Source organism: Prosopis cineraria, unplaced genomic scaffold, assembly GCF_029017545.1.
Source record: "Prosopis cineraria cultivar Desert tree isolate PC_DT_omini unplaced genomic scaffold, ASM2901754v1 PC10, whole genome shotgun sequence".
Classification (NCBI taxonomy): domain Eukaryota; kingdom Viridiplantae; phylum Streptophyta; class Magnoliopsida; order Fabales; family Fabaceae; genus Prosopis; species Prosopis cineraria.
Window position 1 is genome coordinate 37,549,657 of NW_026555341.1, and position 18,593 is coordinate 37,568,249.

The following is an 18,593-nucleotide window of genomic DNA, read 5'->3' on the forward strand; positions in this document are numbered from 1 at the left end:
AATAAAAATTATTTTTTTCAAGAGAACTGACATTTTAATATATGTTGATGGACTTCCATATAAGTATGTTTTTGTGAAAAAGCTACCGAGTTGATGAGCTGCGACAGTTGAGAAAAGAACAACTTCCTGATCAGAAAATAGTAAAATCATTGCAATATCTGTTGTATGATAAACCTTCTAAAAATTGTAATGGATTTTGATGATAGCAAGGTGTTGGATGTTTTGGCGTGTGTGCGCGTTTTTTTTTTAATTAGCAACCATCTCACTGTTCAGAGTCAGATCAAAACAAAATTATGAACCATATGACCCAGTCATCCCAAACATGAGTTCCCAAAGGGAGCTCCGGGCTCAGGACTTGCCATTACATTTGTTGCATCATTCACTTTTCTATGAACTGATATCTTCTTCTTCTTGTTTTTTTTTCCCCTTGAATTATTTTGGAGGCAAAGCCTACATATTGAAAAAGAAACTACAAGGTAATTAAAGTAACCCTCGTCAGCAGATCTGTATCGATCTAAAATCGTAGCTCATGATGGCTAAACACTCTGAAGGTGGTTTAATAATTACGCTAAGTTGCTGATCTGAAGTATTGGTGGTGATATCTTCAATTTACTTTCCATTCGCTTTTGATCTGACTCAATGTTGTTGCAGAATCTACTTCTAGTTCAATCCTTCAAAATCTCGCTTCCCAACATTTCTCAAGCCCAACCAGTAATATTCCTTGCATAGCCGAGCAACCATCATCTCTGATCTTCCTCTCCAATACCTCAGTAATTGTGACTTGCAGATTAATGAGGCTTAAATCTACAAAGTATAAAACGTGCAGGCTGCGAAAGAATGAGTCCAATCTCAAATAGGATTTTGACTTTTTATATTATTCTCATCACTTCTTCGCCTCTCATCATTCAATTCACATATTTTAAGGACTAGGCTTGTGATTGTGGCCACTATCACTGGCAACAACATCTTCAGGAACAAACCTTCTCCAAAACCAATGTGTGCCCCAGACTCGGTTCATTTCTTCAATAGGCACATTCTTTGTCTCCGGGAGAAGCAAAGCCACGAAAATTGTCATTACGGTGACAAGTCCAGCAAAGATGAAGAACAGACCGAACTTAAAGTGGCAAAGCATGGAAAGAAAGACTTGAGCTATGGCGAATGTGAAAAACATGTTCACTGCAACATTTATAGCTTGTCCCGCAGATCGAACCTCAAGAGGACATATTTCACTCGGCACCAACCATCCCAAAGGTCCCCAAGACCAAGCATACGCTGCAACGAACAAGCATATGATGAATAAAAGCAGGTCAGCTTCACCTTTGCTGAACGACCCTTCTCCTTTAACTCCAAACTTCATAGCTATCATGAGCCCCACAGAAATCTAGAAGCAATTCATGGCAATGTATAAGAGCTAGTTGACCTTGAAGGTTATATATAAGAGACTTGGTTGTGTGTGTGTGTGTGTGTACGATACCTGACAAAGAAACATTTGAATGCCACCTTCAAGGAACAAGATCCTTCTTCCAAACTTGTCCACGGAGAAAATAGAAATAATGGTGGCGATGACATTGACGCTGCCGGTGATAACGGCGGACATTAGAGAAGCATCGCCGCCGAAACCGAGAGTCTGGAAAAGGAGAGGCGCGTAAAACATGATGACGTTGATGCCTGTGAGTTGTTGGAAGCATGGAATGAGAGAGCAGAGTGTGAGTTGAGGTCTATATTTATGTTGTGTGATGGTTTTCCAAGGATGTACCACCTGCCTAGCCACTTCAATCAAGTCGATGAGATCTTGAAACTCGTCGTCCACCTTCTGGGTTCCACGAATCTTCTGCAATATAATCTTAGCTTGACCATATTCTCCTCTTTCGATCATGGAGTTTGGCGTGTCACCCAAGAAAAGAGACGCAACACACAACAGAAGAGCCGGTGCTGCTCCTACACCTAAAGAAATTCTCCATCCATGTTCATGCTCAGCAGTTAAATAGTTGATAAAATTTGCTATCAAAATGCCTATTGTTATCATCATCTGGAATCCCATGTTCAATGCGCCTCTGATATTTGGCGGAGCCATTTCAGATAAATACACCGGAACAGACTGTTGACATATAAAACAAAATTGAATGTGGTTAGTTAATTAATCCTTGAACAACAAATAAAGGAGTATCAGGGGGAAAAAAAAATCACACGCTAAGAGTTTATTACTTACTTGATTACAATATCCCACGCCAAAACCTAGCAACAGACGGCCAACGATGAGCATGTGAACGTTTATGGCAAAACCATTCAACAAGGCACCGACAAGGAAGAACAATCCTCCAAGAAACATGGAGGTTTTACGGCCCAGAATTCTTGTGGTGTTAGAGGCAAAGAGAGAGGCTATCAATGCTGCGAGGTATAGAGATGAGGTGAACAATGTAAGGAGCTCATTGTTGTATTTGCAGTACGTGCACTTATGGCCTTTTAATCCATCCTTGACTTGTTTGTACACAGAAGGGAAGAACTTGAGCAAGAATGGGTCCATGGAAGTTACACCTCCGGTGATCCCAAGGTCGTAACCAAAGAGAAGACCTCCCATGGCAGCCACGAAGCAAGAGACCAATACGTAAGTTGTGACTTTGTCCTCATAATAATTCCTTGATTTAATATGATGAACATAAGCTCCTCCTCCAGCCATCTTTAAAATATCTGGTGATGTATGGATATTGTCTTTCAACTCTTTAGATCCTTTTAATTATTTGCCTTTGTTGTGCACACCAGACTTGATAAATGATAAGTTCGTGATGAGTTATATAGGTTTTGAGACGATGACAAATATGACAAGTCTAGGAGGTTTTCACAACGACATTGTGCTTTTTGAGGTCTGTCATACAATCACAATATCCTAAATTTGGAATCTTTTTTGCCCGATTTCGTTGTTACAGTACTGTCGCATGGATATATTTTATATAAAACACATATTGTGTCCTATGAGCAGCTAGTTGTTTTCGAATTTTTTTTTTCTCGGAATGTATGACTTTTCCTAATTATTAACTAACAAATTATTTCAGCCAAATTCCAACAAAGTAATGAGGTTCAAGTGCTGGCTGCTCAACAGAGAGACAAGTAACAACGACCTTAAATAATTAGGAAAAGCAACACAATATCTTGTCCGCCTACACGTGTGTTAAGAAAGAATCATTGTTTGCTATTGCCATTTACATGATTTTCTACTACCATTTATTTAAGAAGCTGACAGATAAACAAATAAATGAAATAAATAAATAATAATATGAAAAAGATGTTCAATCTTTCATTCATATACTTGTGTCAAAACAAGTATCATCATTTCCTTCAATAAAGGATAAAAAATGTTAAACCGTTAAAAACATGAGCAATTTGGGGAAAAATATTTGCTATATTCACGTAGCTCTTGCAGATTTTTTTAGAGGTGAAAAATAAAATTTGAACTTTCTTATAGGCTAAGAAAATTATAAGTATTTACTTGTAACAAAAAAATTTCTATTAGATATAATATTACTAGAACATCAATATTAGATACATTAATTATTTATTGAATAAAAAGGAAAATACATAAAAAATTGTAAAATGTCAAAATTAACAGTGCTTTCAGTTTTTAATTATTTATAATGTTATTCAAAAACAAAAGTAAGTATAAAAATTTTGTAATGAAACTTTTGTGAAGTAATTACACACAGCTAATTTAATAAAACCCAACTAATTTTAAATAATAAAAAGTTATATCTTTTTAAGTGCATTGTTAATCTTTTAACTCTACATAAAGTTTTAGTTATATTTCTGAGTTTCATAAAGTACTCTTTCCGCTAAAAAATATAAGCATTTTTAATTGAATCTCACTCACAATAAAATAGTTACTTACTTTTAAACTAACATCATCTTTCCATATTTACCCCTATTAAACTCCTTACAATAAATATAAAGTTATTTATCAATAGGGACACTTAAAAAAAAAAGCAATAATTACACATCGAAAGACTAAAAATTCTATATATTTTTTAATATCCAACTCTTCAAAAAATTTCTTACATTTTTTAACGGAGGGAGTATTTTTCTAATCTTGTAGGCCTAATATTATCAATTTTAAATGATTACTTTTTGTGTCAATTATTGTCAAGGACGCAAAATTTGAATAAATGGAGCATAAAAATATAAAATATAAAATTAAAATTAAAATACTATAAAAGATAATATAAATTTATATTACCAAAAAATAATAATGTAAATTTAAATTTTATAACAACTTGAGAGCTTAAAATTTTGACTAAAAAAAGTTAAGATTTTAAAATATATTAGATTTAAGTGAAATATTAAAGGCTTAAATTTTTTAGAGCTCAAATATGTTTTATTTTGGGGTTAGTAGATTCAAAATTATTGGATAGTGTGTGCAAATTTTCAAAAGTTACAATGCATACTTGTAAATTTTATCAAGTTGAGTGAAGGCATTTGTCCACCTTCACATCAACCTAGATCCATTGCTAATCATTGTTATTTTTTAAAAAATTAAACTTAATATGTTAATATTTATAATTATTTTATCAATATTTAAAAGTTAATTAATAAAGTAATTTTTCATTGATGAAATTAACACATTAGGGTTATAGGACTAAAAAAATATTTTATAAAATTAAGAAACCACAATAAAATATTATGTAAAATTAAAAGATTAAATGTATACTTTATAGTCTAAAATAATTTTTATCATAATAAAAGGGGCACTAAGTAACAACTACTGTATGCTAGAACTTGAAACAATTCATAGACTATGAATACATAGTTAGCTGGTAGGATTGTGCTAATTTGAAAACTTGTTGGAAGAGTTTCTTAATGGACAAAAATTTCAAGATTGCAATGGCTAGCTTCAAATCAAAATGTCTCTAAATATGGGATTTTTATATATTAACAACCGGACTTTTTTAAAATTTACAACTCAACCTTTTTGCTTATTTTAAATTGAACCTTTAGAAGTGACGAATCAGACAAGGAGCAAAATTTAAAATATTCTAGAATATGGGGACTAAAATGAATTTTCACATTTTTTATAAATAAAAATTAAAAAAAGTTAGAAAGCAATAGTGAAATTTGGGGGGCCCTTGCGCCTCTGCATTCTTCTCCGCTTTTGATGTTCCAATTCGATCGGGTTAAATGATCCTGAACATCAGGTTCGTCACTATTTTAATTAACTGCAACTTTCAAATTTACAACTTCTAGTTTTTGCAAAGAACTCGTTATAAATTAGACATGGGATTTCATATGTGTGTGTATTACTAATTAACAACTGGCTTTTTAGTACTATTGTATAATTTAACTATTGTTCACTTCCAATTGAGCTTTTGGAGCTTTGAAACATATTTTAAGAAAATGATACTCCCTCCATTTCAGTTTATAAGATATTTTTAAAGGTAATTTAATATTCTAAAATATAAGATATTTTGAGAAAAGTAAAATTTAATTAATTATAATTATTTCAATATTACCTTCACTGATTATATTTTATTTTTCTATTTAATGTTTCACATACGTTAAACCCTGGTTTCTGTTATAACAAAGATAGAGAAGATTTTGTTTCTTAAGAGATTAAATTCTCAATAAAAGATAAGATATATTTGTGCTTATCGTTTTTCCAAGCAAATGTTTCAAAACTTTTTCTGTTATACATATAGTACCAGTACTGCTCTTTTAATATCCCAATTAATGCTTTCAAAAATACTAGAGATTACCGGTATTCTCATTTCACTATCGATATTGTGGTTTTAACTTAGAAAATTTCAATACTTCTCTTAGTATCAAAACTAAGTTTTAATAACTAAACCAGTTCCACAACTTAAGATATTCAAAGATTCTAGCTAGTTATACCGATATTCTCTTGTTACTACTGATATTGTAAAACCTAAAAGTCCTCAAATATTTTATACTGAAACTATTAGTTAGCGGTATTGAAGTATTTAAACAAGTTCTCATTTATTTTGATTAATATCGGAATTAATATATTAATACTTGTATTGTTGTTCATTTTCTAAAAGATTATACCGGTAATAATATTTATGTCCCCTGTTTTACTAATGCTTTCAAGTATAGTTATCAAACTCTCGATTTAATTTTACAAGTTTAATGTTTTTGTATTTCTAGCTTATAAAATTATGTTAACTTACTTATAAATTCAGACAAGATACAAATTCAATTAAATTCACAAGCTTACCTCCAAATTTATTGTTTTTATATTTTTAACTTACAAAATTATGTCAATTAATTCATAAATTTAGACTAGATGTAAGCTTAGTCAAACTTATTAAGCTCGTTAATTTTTTTTAAGTTGAGCGAGTTAAGTATATATTATGAAGAATTTAGTTCATAAAAATTATAAGACCTAGTTCAAAAGAAAAAAAAAACTTAAAATGCAAAAATTAATATTAATAAAAAAAGAAAAATATCAAAAATAAGTTCTACTATTTTAAAATTTTTATGTCTTATATATCATAATTTATTAATGTAGATGAGTTTAATTTCAATGATTTATACTTTTAATATGTTTAAATTAAATTATAATTATATTTTAATGGTTATATATAGTTAACAAAGGTAAACTATTATAAGCTTTCAATTTGAGTTTACAATATGAGTTTACATTATTATCACAAGTTTATTTAAATTTGTGAGTTTAACAGTCTTGCTTTTAAGAGTTTGTGAATCATTACGGATACTACGGAATTACTATCGGTACTCTTTGTTTATTTTCCAAATTATTACTGGTACTATTGGCTGATACTCATATTCAACGTGTTATTTCCTAAGTTTTGTAATGGAATATCCATACTGTCTTGTTACTACCGATATTTATGTGTTAAGTTTTCAAAACTGAGTTAAGTATACTAGAATGGTTGTTTCTTCAAGCATATATATTATCTATCAATGAGAATTCCTATGCTATCCAATCACTACTAGTATTTGTTTCCAAACAATATATTTAAACACCAGTACAATTTGATTACTTCAGGAAGTAAGTCCTTTAAACTTATAAGTTTTACGCTGATATCACTCGTATTGTGGCATTACTGCCGACATTCCCTTCAACGAAAATATGTCAAAGCATTAAATGCTATTTAATAAAAAGTAACCATTTATGCCTTTTCCAATATGTCCGAAAGTACATATCTTGTCCATCTTTTCTGGGGAAGCCCCTGCTGCTGTAGACAGCAATGGACGTAGGAAACTGAGCTAATGGGGGCATAGTTATTTAAAATTTAAATAATAAAAAATAATTTAATATATATAATAAATATTTAATTTTGTAAAATAACCTTAAAAAAGAAAAATTAAAATAATATTTTTATAAAAATAATCTAAATTTAAATATAATGTACTTAAAATTTAAAATATATTGAATTTAGGTAAAAATATAAAAGATTTAAATTTTTCTGAACTTAAATATATTTTAATTTGATTCTTGTGAATTTAAAATTATTAACGTAATGGGGGCACATTTTTAAAAATTCCACCTCCTCTTTATAAATATTCTCAAGATGTGCCCCCACTGTACCTGCGTCTGCCACTGGTTGCAGACATGAGAAGAATGATGATTTCATTGCACCTCTTACAAGTTACAATTATCAGAATTCAAGAGCAACGACTAATTATTAAATGAGTCTTAACGGATATTTTATTAGTTTGCACTGGCTATAAATGCAACTCTTGTATGAAAAGGAAGCATACGTGCTTAAGCATTCGATATTCGCAGCAAGTCTCTGTTGCTACATTCATTATCCCTGTACTCCTTCCATTTTTAATTATTAAAGAAGTTATCACTTTTAACTTACATTTTTTTTATAAATAAAATTATTTATTTTAATAAGTATTTACTGCACATTTTTTAAATTATTTCTTATAATTTATATTAATAAAAAATAATTAATATATATTTATGTTGATTCATATAAGGCATTGTAGTCCACTTTTTTTTTTTAACTTTTAGACATAATTATTACAGTTAATTAATTTTTTTAAAGTTGTATGATACAATTTTTTTCTCCTACACGAATACACACATATAATCGGAGGGAGTACTTCATTAGTTACAAATTCATTGGAGGGAGAAAGTTATTCTGTAATTGATTACTTGGGTGATTATATTGATCTGTTTTTTGTATACACTAAGTAATTTTACTTAAGTTCAAGAAATTAAGTGGATACATTAGTGCTTGGGTTATACTAAGGCATCTAAGAGCCTCTGAGAATCTTGAAAGATATATACTAAAACTCCCAAGCGTGAGTATTGGGGAGGCCAGTGGATTGGGTAAACCAATATAAATCCTAATATTGTATTCTCTCTCTCTCTGCTTGAAATTATCTCTCCTCTTTCAATCAGCTCTTTGTGGAATCATTGTAACTCCTATCTCTTTATCATTATGCGAAATTATTTATTATTCAAATTTTTAATAACCCAATTCGCCCCTATTTTGGCTTCTTTAACAATATAAAATCATATTTTTTTATAAAAAAATGTATTTGAAAAAAATTATAAAATGTATTTAATGAATTTAATTAATTTGCATAATTTTACCTAAAAAATATCTTACAAAATTGAGATGGAGGGAATATTTCTTTTACATAAGAATGGGTATTCCGTTTGCTCTTACTCCCTCTGTTTAAAAATTTAAGATATTTTTAATAGAATCTCACATTCTAATAAAATAGTTACTTACTTTTAAATTAATCTTCTCTTTTCATATTTACTTCTATTAAATATCTTATAATAAATGTAAAGTCATTATCAATAAGGGTACTTTTGAAAAAAAAGGTAATAATCACACTTTGAAAGATTAAAAATATCTTATATTTTTTAAAATCTAACTCTTTAAAAAATATCTTATATTTTTAAATGAAGGGAGTAGAATTTATGTCAAATAAGAATATGGGTTCTTCATTGATATTTTGACCATTCGAAGTCCTAATTAAATTATAATTTCTGGTTTTCAATTGCTATTCTTCCTCCAGAGGGAACTTTCCAGCTCTACATCGATCTCTTTTTCTTCTCATGCTTTTATTAAAGTAAAAACACTTCTTGTTCTTGTCTGCTTGAGATTACAATTTACGCTTTTATTAAAGGAAAAGCGCCTCCATCGGCCGGTGCTTTCCTTCAGGCCCCAAGAAGCGTGGATCTTTAATTAATCCCCCAATTATCTATTATCCTAATTAATTAAATCATTAAGAAATAAACCACACAGATATAAATAAATACTATGTTAATGTGTCGGATATGAATTTTATTGATATTTATATACACTAATACTAATATGGCTCAGACCTCTGATCTCAAAAATTCTATATCCATATAAATAAAAGTATATGCAAAAGAGTAGAGAGAGAGAGAGAGTGTGTGTGTGTATATATATATTTCTTTTCAACTTCTTATCATTATTTATTTTGACTGTTTGTTTATGCTCCTAGTTAGAGTAGAGCTGACCAAAGTCCAAACTACCTATAGCCAACTTATCCAACATAAATAAATTTAGATACTACTTTATTTATTTAATTAATTTTCTTTTCATTCTTAACCAGCCAACTTATTGGCCAGTGATTTATCGAGACAATGAATGGGAGTGTTTTAATCGCGCTAAGAGAAACTCAATTTCTTAGACGAATGATATATAGTAAAATCTAAAAGATTTTTCATCCAAAAAAATGTAAAATATTAAATTAATTATAACAGTCATGTCTGCATTAAAAGTTTTTGAAAAACTAACTAGTTATAAATAACAATTCAAACAGTTATAAATAAAATAAAAAAATCTCAATTACATATACTAAGAGTTATATTTATAATTTAAATGTTTTATTTATAATTGAAACCTCTAAATTTATAATTAGTTTGATTATTATATTATTTGCATCTTATTCTATGGAAAATTTTGTTGATGACATTAATTTTTTCTCTTATGTATGACTCAACTGTCATTCTCCCAAATTTCTTGGTGAGCATGTACCAAGCCATCTACGGTATAATGTCAGTGATAATACAGGTCCAAATGCTGATGCTTTTGTTCCATCGCTTCTTCCTTTTTTGTTTTCATGAGGCTATATTCCATTTAAAGGAAATGAAGCACCTGATTCTTTGCTTGAGATTGGACGTAAGAAATAAACGAAATGCTATAAATATACATGCCATATGTGCGTGATAGCTGCAGATTTAAAGAAGCAACAATGCATTGACGTACGTAGTGTGTGAAACATGGAGCAAGCAGCTGCAACGGGTGGTACTGGTAAGCGCAACTAATTAATTAGTGTTTGTTGAGTTTGTTTGGATGAAATGTGTAGTTAGTTAGTTTGAGTTTTGTACGGTTAAGTTATGTAAATGTGAATGGATTTAAACTAATACGTGAAGTCTTACATTAGATAAAATTGTATTTAATAACTGATATATAGTAAAGAAAAAGAATCCACAACTTAATTAATTATTTAAATTTTTTAGGTAACATGTAATGTCCTTCCACCACTTTTTGCCCATTTCTCATTTCGATCCCCATTCCTAACATGAGCACAATTCTAAATGAATTTCAGAGATGAGAAGAGAGGCAGAAGAAGGTTTAGAGACGGCTATACTGTACAAGGCAATATGTGACAACAACTGGTTGGCTGCAAAAGTATTCATTGATGCCCATCCTGGTTGCTTGAACGCGGAACTCTCTGCTAAAACTGGCGAAACAGCTCTTCATGTGGCCGCAAAGTTCGGCCGTGTGGGCATCGTGGAGGAGTTGGTGAGATTAGTGCCATCTGAGTATCTTGAAATGCCCGATGCTCGTGGCCATACTCCACTTATAACAGCTGCAATGCATAGCGGACTCATTCCAACTGCAGCATGCTTGATCCAGAAAAATAGCAATGTACTTGCAATAGGCAATCCATGGCTTCCTGTCGCATCGGCTTTTCGTAATGGCCACAGCCAGATGGGACGCTATCTCTATTCTCTCACTCCTTTGCGAGTCTTAAAACCAGAAAATGGCCTTCCGGGTCCTACCCTTCTCACACAATGTTTTTTCTCAGGAAATCTTGGTAACATAACTTAACCTGCAACATATTCTAGAGAGTTATCATAACATTTTGTATTCCTGTTCTTTTGCTATATATTCCATCTCAATTGTGCCATGTGAATAGATATTGCGTTGGATTTGCTTCGTCGATGCCCAGAGCTGCTTTTCGCTCCTGACGCCAAGCCGATGGCAGCGATTGTCCGAATCGTGTTCTTCCTTCCTCAATCTTCTCTCAACACAAGTCAACTTGGGTTCTGGAAGAGATGGCTTTATCACTGTTAGTACATGCCCATGTTTCTACTGCCTTTACTTATTTGCTGGCTAAACTGCTGAATTATGATGACGAGAGTAATGATAGTGAAGCTCAACGTATTTTAACTATTGTGTTATATATATATATATATATATATTTCATTCATTCAAGATGATTGCTTCAGAAATTTTCCTAAATATTATTTGAAGAAGCTTACCTTTCTCCATTTCTTTGATCACATTTTTGGTGGAAGATACCAAGACACCATCAACCACTACCACTGAGCATTCCTTTGTAGATATGAAAAACGAAAGCGAGAGTAACAAAGCCCAAGGTACAATATTCTCTATCCCTTGATTAGAGGATGAAATCAAATACTATGACAAATCTAATAAAATAAAGACTAAAAGATGTAAATTCTTTATTTTGTTTATCATATTTCATGCATGAAAATCAGGTTTGTCAGCATGTAAAATTTGTACAAGCTAAGTAGCTCAATGTCAACATAATGAAAACTTGAAGAGTCCTTAAGCTCAAGCTATGTATAAGATGCTAAATGTTTGGCACTTAAGTCGAACGTCGTTATGACCTAAGAAAAAGAGATAGACGTACACACACACACACACACACAAAACAAGTTATTAGTTTGCACGTGTAATTCTGTCGAATGATTGGTCTAACAAATTATTCCATCTCAATAGGGTTAAATCTATTGCAGTTTCTCACCTCCCACATCTGTAACTTTTCAGGTATGCATGCTATGTTCCCCAAAACTTCAATTGGATACTTTTATTAGTTTTGTACTTCACATGATTAAAATCGACTGACATTAAGTTGGATATATCATATATCTGATGGGTGACCTATTGTCCAGGAATGAAGGAAATCTACAAGATGAAGTTGCAACATGCACAAGCAGCTGAAATTTTAAACCTAGTTTGCGAGAATTTAAAATTTCTAGATCTCAATAAAAAGAACAAGATTGCAGAAGCAATCAATGTTGCAGCTAGGGAAGGGAAAGCTGAGTTTTTGTTACGAGTTGTCAAATCAAACCCAGAACTAATCTCGTTGGTCACTTTTCCTCATCCAGAGGGCCACATTTTCTTCACTGCCATTTCATATCGTCAAGCTGAGATTTTCAACCTCATCCGTGGGTTTCGATTTAGGAATGCAGCATCATCACTCATTTTTCCCAACAGCAATACCTTGTTCCATGTGGCAGCCATGTTGGCTCCTGCTTCACAACTCAACCGCATATCTGGTGCCGCTTTACAAATGCAAAGAGAATTGCAGTGGTTCAAGGTTATAAGTTTAAATATAATTAAATGCTTTTGCGTGCGTGCGTGCGAAGATATATTATTTGGGAAAAAGATGTAACAAATATTTTGAATAGCTACAATTGATTCAAACTTTTATCTTGCATTTTTTTTTTCTTTCTTAACATAGGAAGTAGAGAGTGTGATGGATCCTGGAAATAGGTTATTTCAAAATAATGAGGGGTTGACTCCAGTGGAATATTTCAAGATAAACCACAAAGAACTGAGGAATGAAGGGGAGAAATGGATGAAAGATACTGCATCTTCATGCTCAGTTGTGGGTGCTCTGATCGTCACCATCATGTTTGCGGCAGCTTTTACAGTTCCAGGAGGGAATGATCAAAATTCTGGGTACCCAATGTTTCTGAAAGAAAAGTTGTTCAAGGTTTTTTTAATTTTAGATGCATTGTCATTGTTTGCGTCTACTACTTCTGTGCTTACATTTTTAGGAATCCTTACGTCACGCTATACAGAAGAAGACTTCCTTTACTCCTTGCCTACAAAACTGATCATAGGCCTTTCTACACTTTTTCTCTCCATTGCAACTATGATGATGGCCTTTTCTACAACCATAATCATCATGTTGCAACATCAGTCATCACGTGCAGGGGCATTTCTTCCAGTTATTATGCTTGCTAGTGTTCCGGTGACCCTCTTTGTGTTATTACAATTCCCTCTTCTTGTCGAAATAATTTCTTCTACTTATGGTCGTGGCAATTTCAACAAGAAGGTAGAGAAATGGCCTTGAATGTGTGTGTATATGTCTTATTGTCTAGGAGGAAGGGGACCAGCAAAGGCCAAAAACCCTTCAAATTTTTTAAATTTTTCTTAGTATTATATAGATATTATAGATATTATATATTTCCAACCTTCTAAATTTATGAAAACTTTATAGAATATATAGACATTACATATTTCCACATGTATTTTCTCTCTCTCTTTTTTGTGTGAAATATATAAATTTTCCATTGAATAAAAAAAAATTTCCTCTTGAATTTAAACTAATTAATTTTCTTTTATTTTTATCCTAACTAAGGGTATGTTTCATATCCTTTGCATAATTTGAAATATATATATATATATATATATTTGATCTTATGATGCCAAACTAATTAGTTTAAAAGTAGTTACAGTTGATGATCATCGTGGACATAATAAATTTTATATGTAATTGAGAGAATCCACCATGCATGCATTTTGTGATAACCCTGAAAAAAATAATAAATAAAATAAATAAATAAATAATAATAAGAAATATATAATAATTTATTTAAAATATATTTTATTTATGTTTGAGAACAATTATGATAATAAAAAGTGTTGGTAGAGTGTTAGGTTCCAACACCATGATGCAAGTACATGGAATTTTATTTTTTTCAACTCCTCAGAAATCAGCAAAATACCCTGCCTCGCAAGATTTGTTTTCTCTCTCTTCTCCCCCATTTCAGTTTCGGTGGTGCAGCGTAAATGGAGAAAATTCTGGAACTTAGGTGTGGGTTTCTAATCTCCATCTCATCTGCATCTTCGTCTCTTCCTTCTCATTTCTAGCGGTCGTCGGTGGTGTGAATGCCGTAATCCTCCATTGCTAGCTGCAACGTCGTGAGTCCTTGGTCCTTTACTTCACCGTTGGTCTCTGTTTCTTTTTTCTTCACTGTCGGTGCTGTCATATCTTCTTCTGCCTCCATTATTCTTTTCATTCGTGCGTGGGGAGCAAAGGAAGAGCTAGTCTGGTGCTATGGGAGGACTAACTCGTGGGTTAGAGGCTGAATTATTACTGTTTTCTTCGTCCCCTGTTCAGCTGTAAGTTCCGTTTTTCTTCTTCCCTGTGTATGCGCTGTCACTACTTGAGGTAAGGAGTTTTGAACTCTTTCATTTATTGGTTCTATTGTGCATGTGAATGGTGGAAGATTGGAATTGAATGCTGAAAAATCTGTCTTCTTTGTGGCTGTACGTTACCGAATATATATAGGTGTAAAAGAGGAAGAAGTTGGATCTAAATGAAATTTTGTGACTGTAAAGAAAATGAAAAGAAGAGAGAAAAATAAGGAAATGAGGTAGTGTGGAATTATAGAATTCTAATGTGTGTTTGCTACTGTCCATGCCTTTTGAGAGAAGAGAAAATTTTGAATATTAAGCTAAAATTTTGATTTAGTGTTACTATGTGAGATGTGAAAGATAATGATTTAATTTTTTTAAATTAAGATTGATTTGTCTAATGAAGAGAAGGAACTTAGGAAGCTGAATGTTCATTTTATATATTAGAGAATTGTGAAAAATGAAATCAAAGAGGAAAAAGCTTGGCTTGAGCTTGAATAACTAATGAATGAAAGGTGTTTGAAATAATGTTCTATCAGAAGAAGCTTTACTTGATTTTGCATTTCTGAAAATTTCATTAGTCCTTGTGAGAAGTATGCTAGTATAGAAGTGATTGATTTGAAAATTAACTTGTAAATTTGTAAAAAAAAAATTGATAATAAATTTGCATGTAACTATTTAAATACTTAGAACTTATATGGGTATTAGTGAATTTTGACTATTTTAATTGAACGATTGGAATCAATGCACCTACGGTGTTGGTGTAAAGCCCAAGAGTAGCTTTTACATCAAGTAAGTAGATTATTTTGACTAAAACAAATTAGCGGAGACTAGTGAAATGAATAATAATACTTGAGCTAACTCTAAAGCATGAATTTTAGTTTAAAATTCTAGATGACAGTGGTTGATTTGGAATTGTGTTAAAAAAATTAAAAATCTATTAAAATTTTAATTATTATATCTTTATAGGGTGAGTAGAAGAGGAGGATAATGGTAGAAATTGAAGAAAGAATATTTTAAAAATTTAAAACTCCGACAAGTAAGTGAATAGCATTCCCTTTAATTTATTTTTATTTTTAATAGACTTTTATTAAAATATTTCACTCTTATAAATTACATTAGTTTTAAAACTTTGAAATATTGAGGATGGATAGTTAGATGATGATATATGCATTTATTTTCTCAAGAAATATATTTTGAAGATTTATGAAATTATTTTGTTTATTAAACTCTTGAAATTCTTGGTTATTCAGGTAATGCAAACTTGTATATTATTTATGAAATATTATTTTTGATAAGTCTTAAATTAAAATTTAAAATGGTTCATGCGAGTTGGGTATTAAAATGTAAATTTATATTTTAAAAGTGATTATTTTTCTCGCATGTTTAAAGTGTGATTTTTAAAAGGATTCTAAACAGAATACTGCTGTTAACGGCAATTCCATTAGCTCATAGCATGTTGTGGTTAAGAACTAGCTAGTTTGTCTTGTGGGCTTTGTTCTCATGTTTGTTATTCGTGGGCTTTGTATCCACATTTGTTTCTTGGCTTTAACTGCGTTTGGTTACTTACCTTCATGGACTATGTGTCCACGTTTATTTTGTAGCTCTGACTATGTTTAGTTACTGATCCTCATAAACTGTGTGTTCACGTTTGTTTCATGACTTCGGTTGCGTTTGGTTACTTACTCTCGTGGACAATGTGTCCATGTTTGTTTCGTGGCTTCGGCTGTATTTGGTTATTTACTCTCGTAAATTGTGTATCCATGTTTATTTTCGTGGCATAAGCCGTATTTGATTATTTACTCTCGTAAAATATGTGTCCACATTTGTTACCTGTTCTGTTAAGTTCTCAAAATTTTAAATGTTGATAATATGTGTTTTCAAGATTTTCATGGTTTTGATTAGTAAATATATTACTTTGATTGATGTGTGAATAAATTATCTTCTTTAAGCACGATAAAATCAATTGTTTCTAATTTACTCTCATTTTATGGTTATGATTATGATTTATAAATTTATAAGTTTATTATGTTGAATTATCATCTTTCAATTAGTTTACACTAATATTTAAGTTTATTATTTTAATTCTTTTAAATTCTACTTTGGGAATGCCATTCACTGAAAAAATATTATTTTGGTCTCAGATTTATTAGCTAACGCTGATCCCTCTATCGACCTCTGAAGGGCAATATGGCTATATTGGGTGGAAATTTTGTTTGGTACTGTTACTTTTTTTATGTCAATATTTAAGCTTTATGTATTTTGATTTAGAAGAAAGATTAGTTACTCCACATAAATTATTGATGGACTTTATTTTGATTTGTATACTTGTTGCTGGCTGGAAGGAGTTATGCTCTTGATTTATAATAATTTGTAAAATTTTTTTGTTGTAGAATTTTTAAAAAATTTTAGTTACAGAGGAGGTTTTGTCAAAATTTCTATAAAAATGTTAAAACTTTCTTATGACAATTAGTATTGAAATTATTATAACTTTCATATAATTTGATTAAATTTTTTTTCTTTCTTTTTTAAAATGGAATAAATTTTTATTTTGAGGCTTACGGAGATGTATGAAGTAGTTCGCACCCGTGTTGATTACTTTTTATTTTTGGGGCTTGACACATTCTCTCCAGACTCTCCATCAATATATCTTTACATAATTTTATCTATCATTTTAAATATTAAGAGAGGTAAAGAAAAGATAGTCCGAATAATAATAATAATAATAATAATAACTTGCAGACTTTGTCCTAGGATCGTTTTTTATTTCTTTTATGTTTATTCTATATTTATTTGAAATTGACAAAAACGATTTCATTGTATCGTACAGCTTATTATAGGGATTATATATCTTGACATGCTTATGTCTTGACACAATAGCTCTGCATCACATATATAGTGGACTCTCTAGTTGATACTTCAATTAGTTCCACTCCCTTCTTTTTGTCTGTGGGAAATTGCGTGAGTGAACTGTGAAGGAAGAAGAGGACGAGGGAAGACTTCAGTTGCTCGCCCTTTCACGGAGTTACCAACCTGGTGATGCCTCAAAAAAGGATAGTGGCCTCCCATTCAAAAAAAAAAAAAAAAAGAAGAAGAAGAAGGATATTATTGCCATTTTATATATTAATTTATTTATATTTCAATCCTTAAGTCTAGCAGTATAAAATCAGATTCTTCTAGTTTTTTTTTTTTTGTTTTTGAAAAAAGAATGTCCATAAAGGTCCTCCTGTGTGATTTTCCCAACGCGCATGCTGGATTAAATGTGTGTGGGCGCGTGTGTTAATTTGTCTTTTTCCCCAATCAATTCGGATTAAATATATCAGACTCTACTTATAAGAATATAGTGGTTATGCCTCTTATCAACTTAATTTTATTTCAAATAATTTATATTACATTATTGTTCAGAAAAATTATTTAAATTATTGCAGTTACCGGTGGGCTGGAATCACACATCATGAGACTTAGCATTAATTAAATTAATTAATTGCCCTTATGTCATGACATTATAAGAGTCAAATCAACCATGGTTGAATCTCCATGTCACTTATTAGTGAAAAAAATTACTGTCACATAGACAATGGATTGGCTCAGCTAATTAAGGTACATGTAACGTCGGTGTTGGAATTTTGGGGGGGGGGGGGGGGGGGAATTTGGAAAGTCCCCACAAACCATTTAAAATACCTCAAATATCCCGCCAATTATTTCTCATATTCCTGGGAGTTTTGTGTAGTATTTTAAAGTTCAAAATGCTTATTAATCCTTATATATAAATAAGTCCCATGAATTTTAAAACATACAATCAAGTCTTTGGGACTTGATTGTAATATGTAATTGGTCTCAAAGACAAAAATACCCTTGATAAAATACATCAAATTAGATATGAAAAAAAAAAATTCTTAAAATAATTTTTTCGATCTATCCCCTCAATCAGACTTGACTCAAAATCCCGAATTTACAAGTCAAATTTGGCGGCACTGGCATGAAGCAAACTGACCCAATCGATAGCAATGGTAGCCTGATTGACATGAATCCAATCACCGAATCTTTACCCAAAGAGATTTCACTGGACATGATGGTGAATCTGGATTCGAAGAAGGGGTCCTTGCTGTGAAGAACAATCGTATTGTGAGGGATAGCGAGGTTGTGGAACCGGTAGGGTCGTTAAAG

General features: G+C 31.3%; 2 protein-coding genes across 2 annotated transcripts; one reads left to right on the plus strand and one right to left on the minus strand.

Annotated features, from left to right (window-relative positions):
• Positions 1 to 470: 470 nt before the first annotated feature.
• On the minus strand, positions 471 to 2,852 carry LOC129322937 (sugar transport protein 10-like). The gene is made up of 3 exons (XM_054969406.1): positions 2,210 to 2,852; positions 1,475 to 2,098; positions 471 to 1,381 (listed from the first exon to the last, which is right to left on the minus strand). The coding sequence occupies exons 1-3, from the start codon at positions 2,675 to 2,677 to the stop codon at positions 920 to 922; spliced, it is 1,554 nt and encodes a 517-aa protein (XP_054825381.1). The 5' UTR covers positions 2,678 to 2,852; the 3' UTR covers positions 471 to 919.
• Positions 2,853 to 10,218: 7,366 nt separating this feature from the next.
• Positions 10,219 to 13,379, plus strand: LOC129322934 (uncharacterized). The gene is made up of 7 exons (XM_054969403.1): positions 10,219 to 10,274; positions 10,573 to 11,064; positions 11,167 to 11,319; positions 11,549 to 11,629; positions 11,997 to 12,044; positions 12,170 to 12,597; positions 12,742 to 13,379. The coding sequence occupies exons 1-7, from the start codon at positions 10,244 to 10,246 to the stop codon at positions 13,357 to 13,359; spliced, it is 1,851 nt and encodes a 616-aa protein (XP_054825378.1). The 5' UTR covers positions 10,219 to 10,243; the 3' UTR covers positions 13,360 to 13,379.
• Positions 13,380 to 18,593: the final 5,214 nt, after the last annotated feature.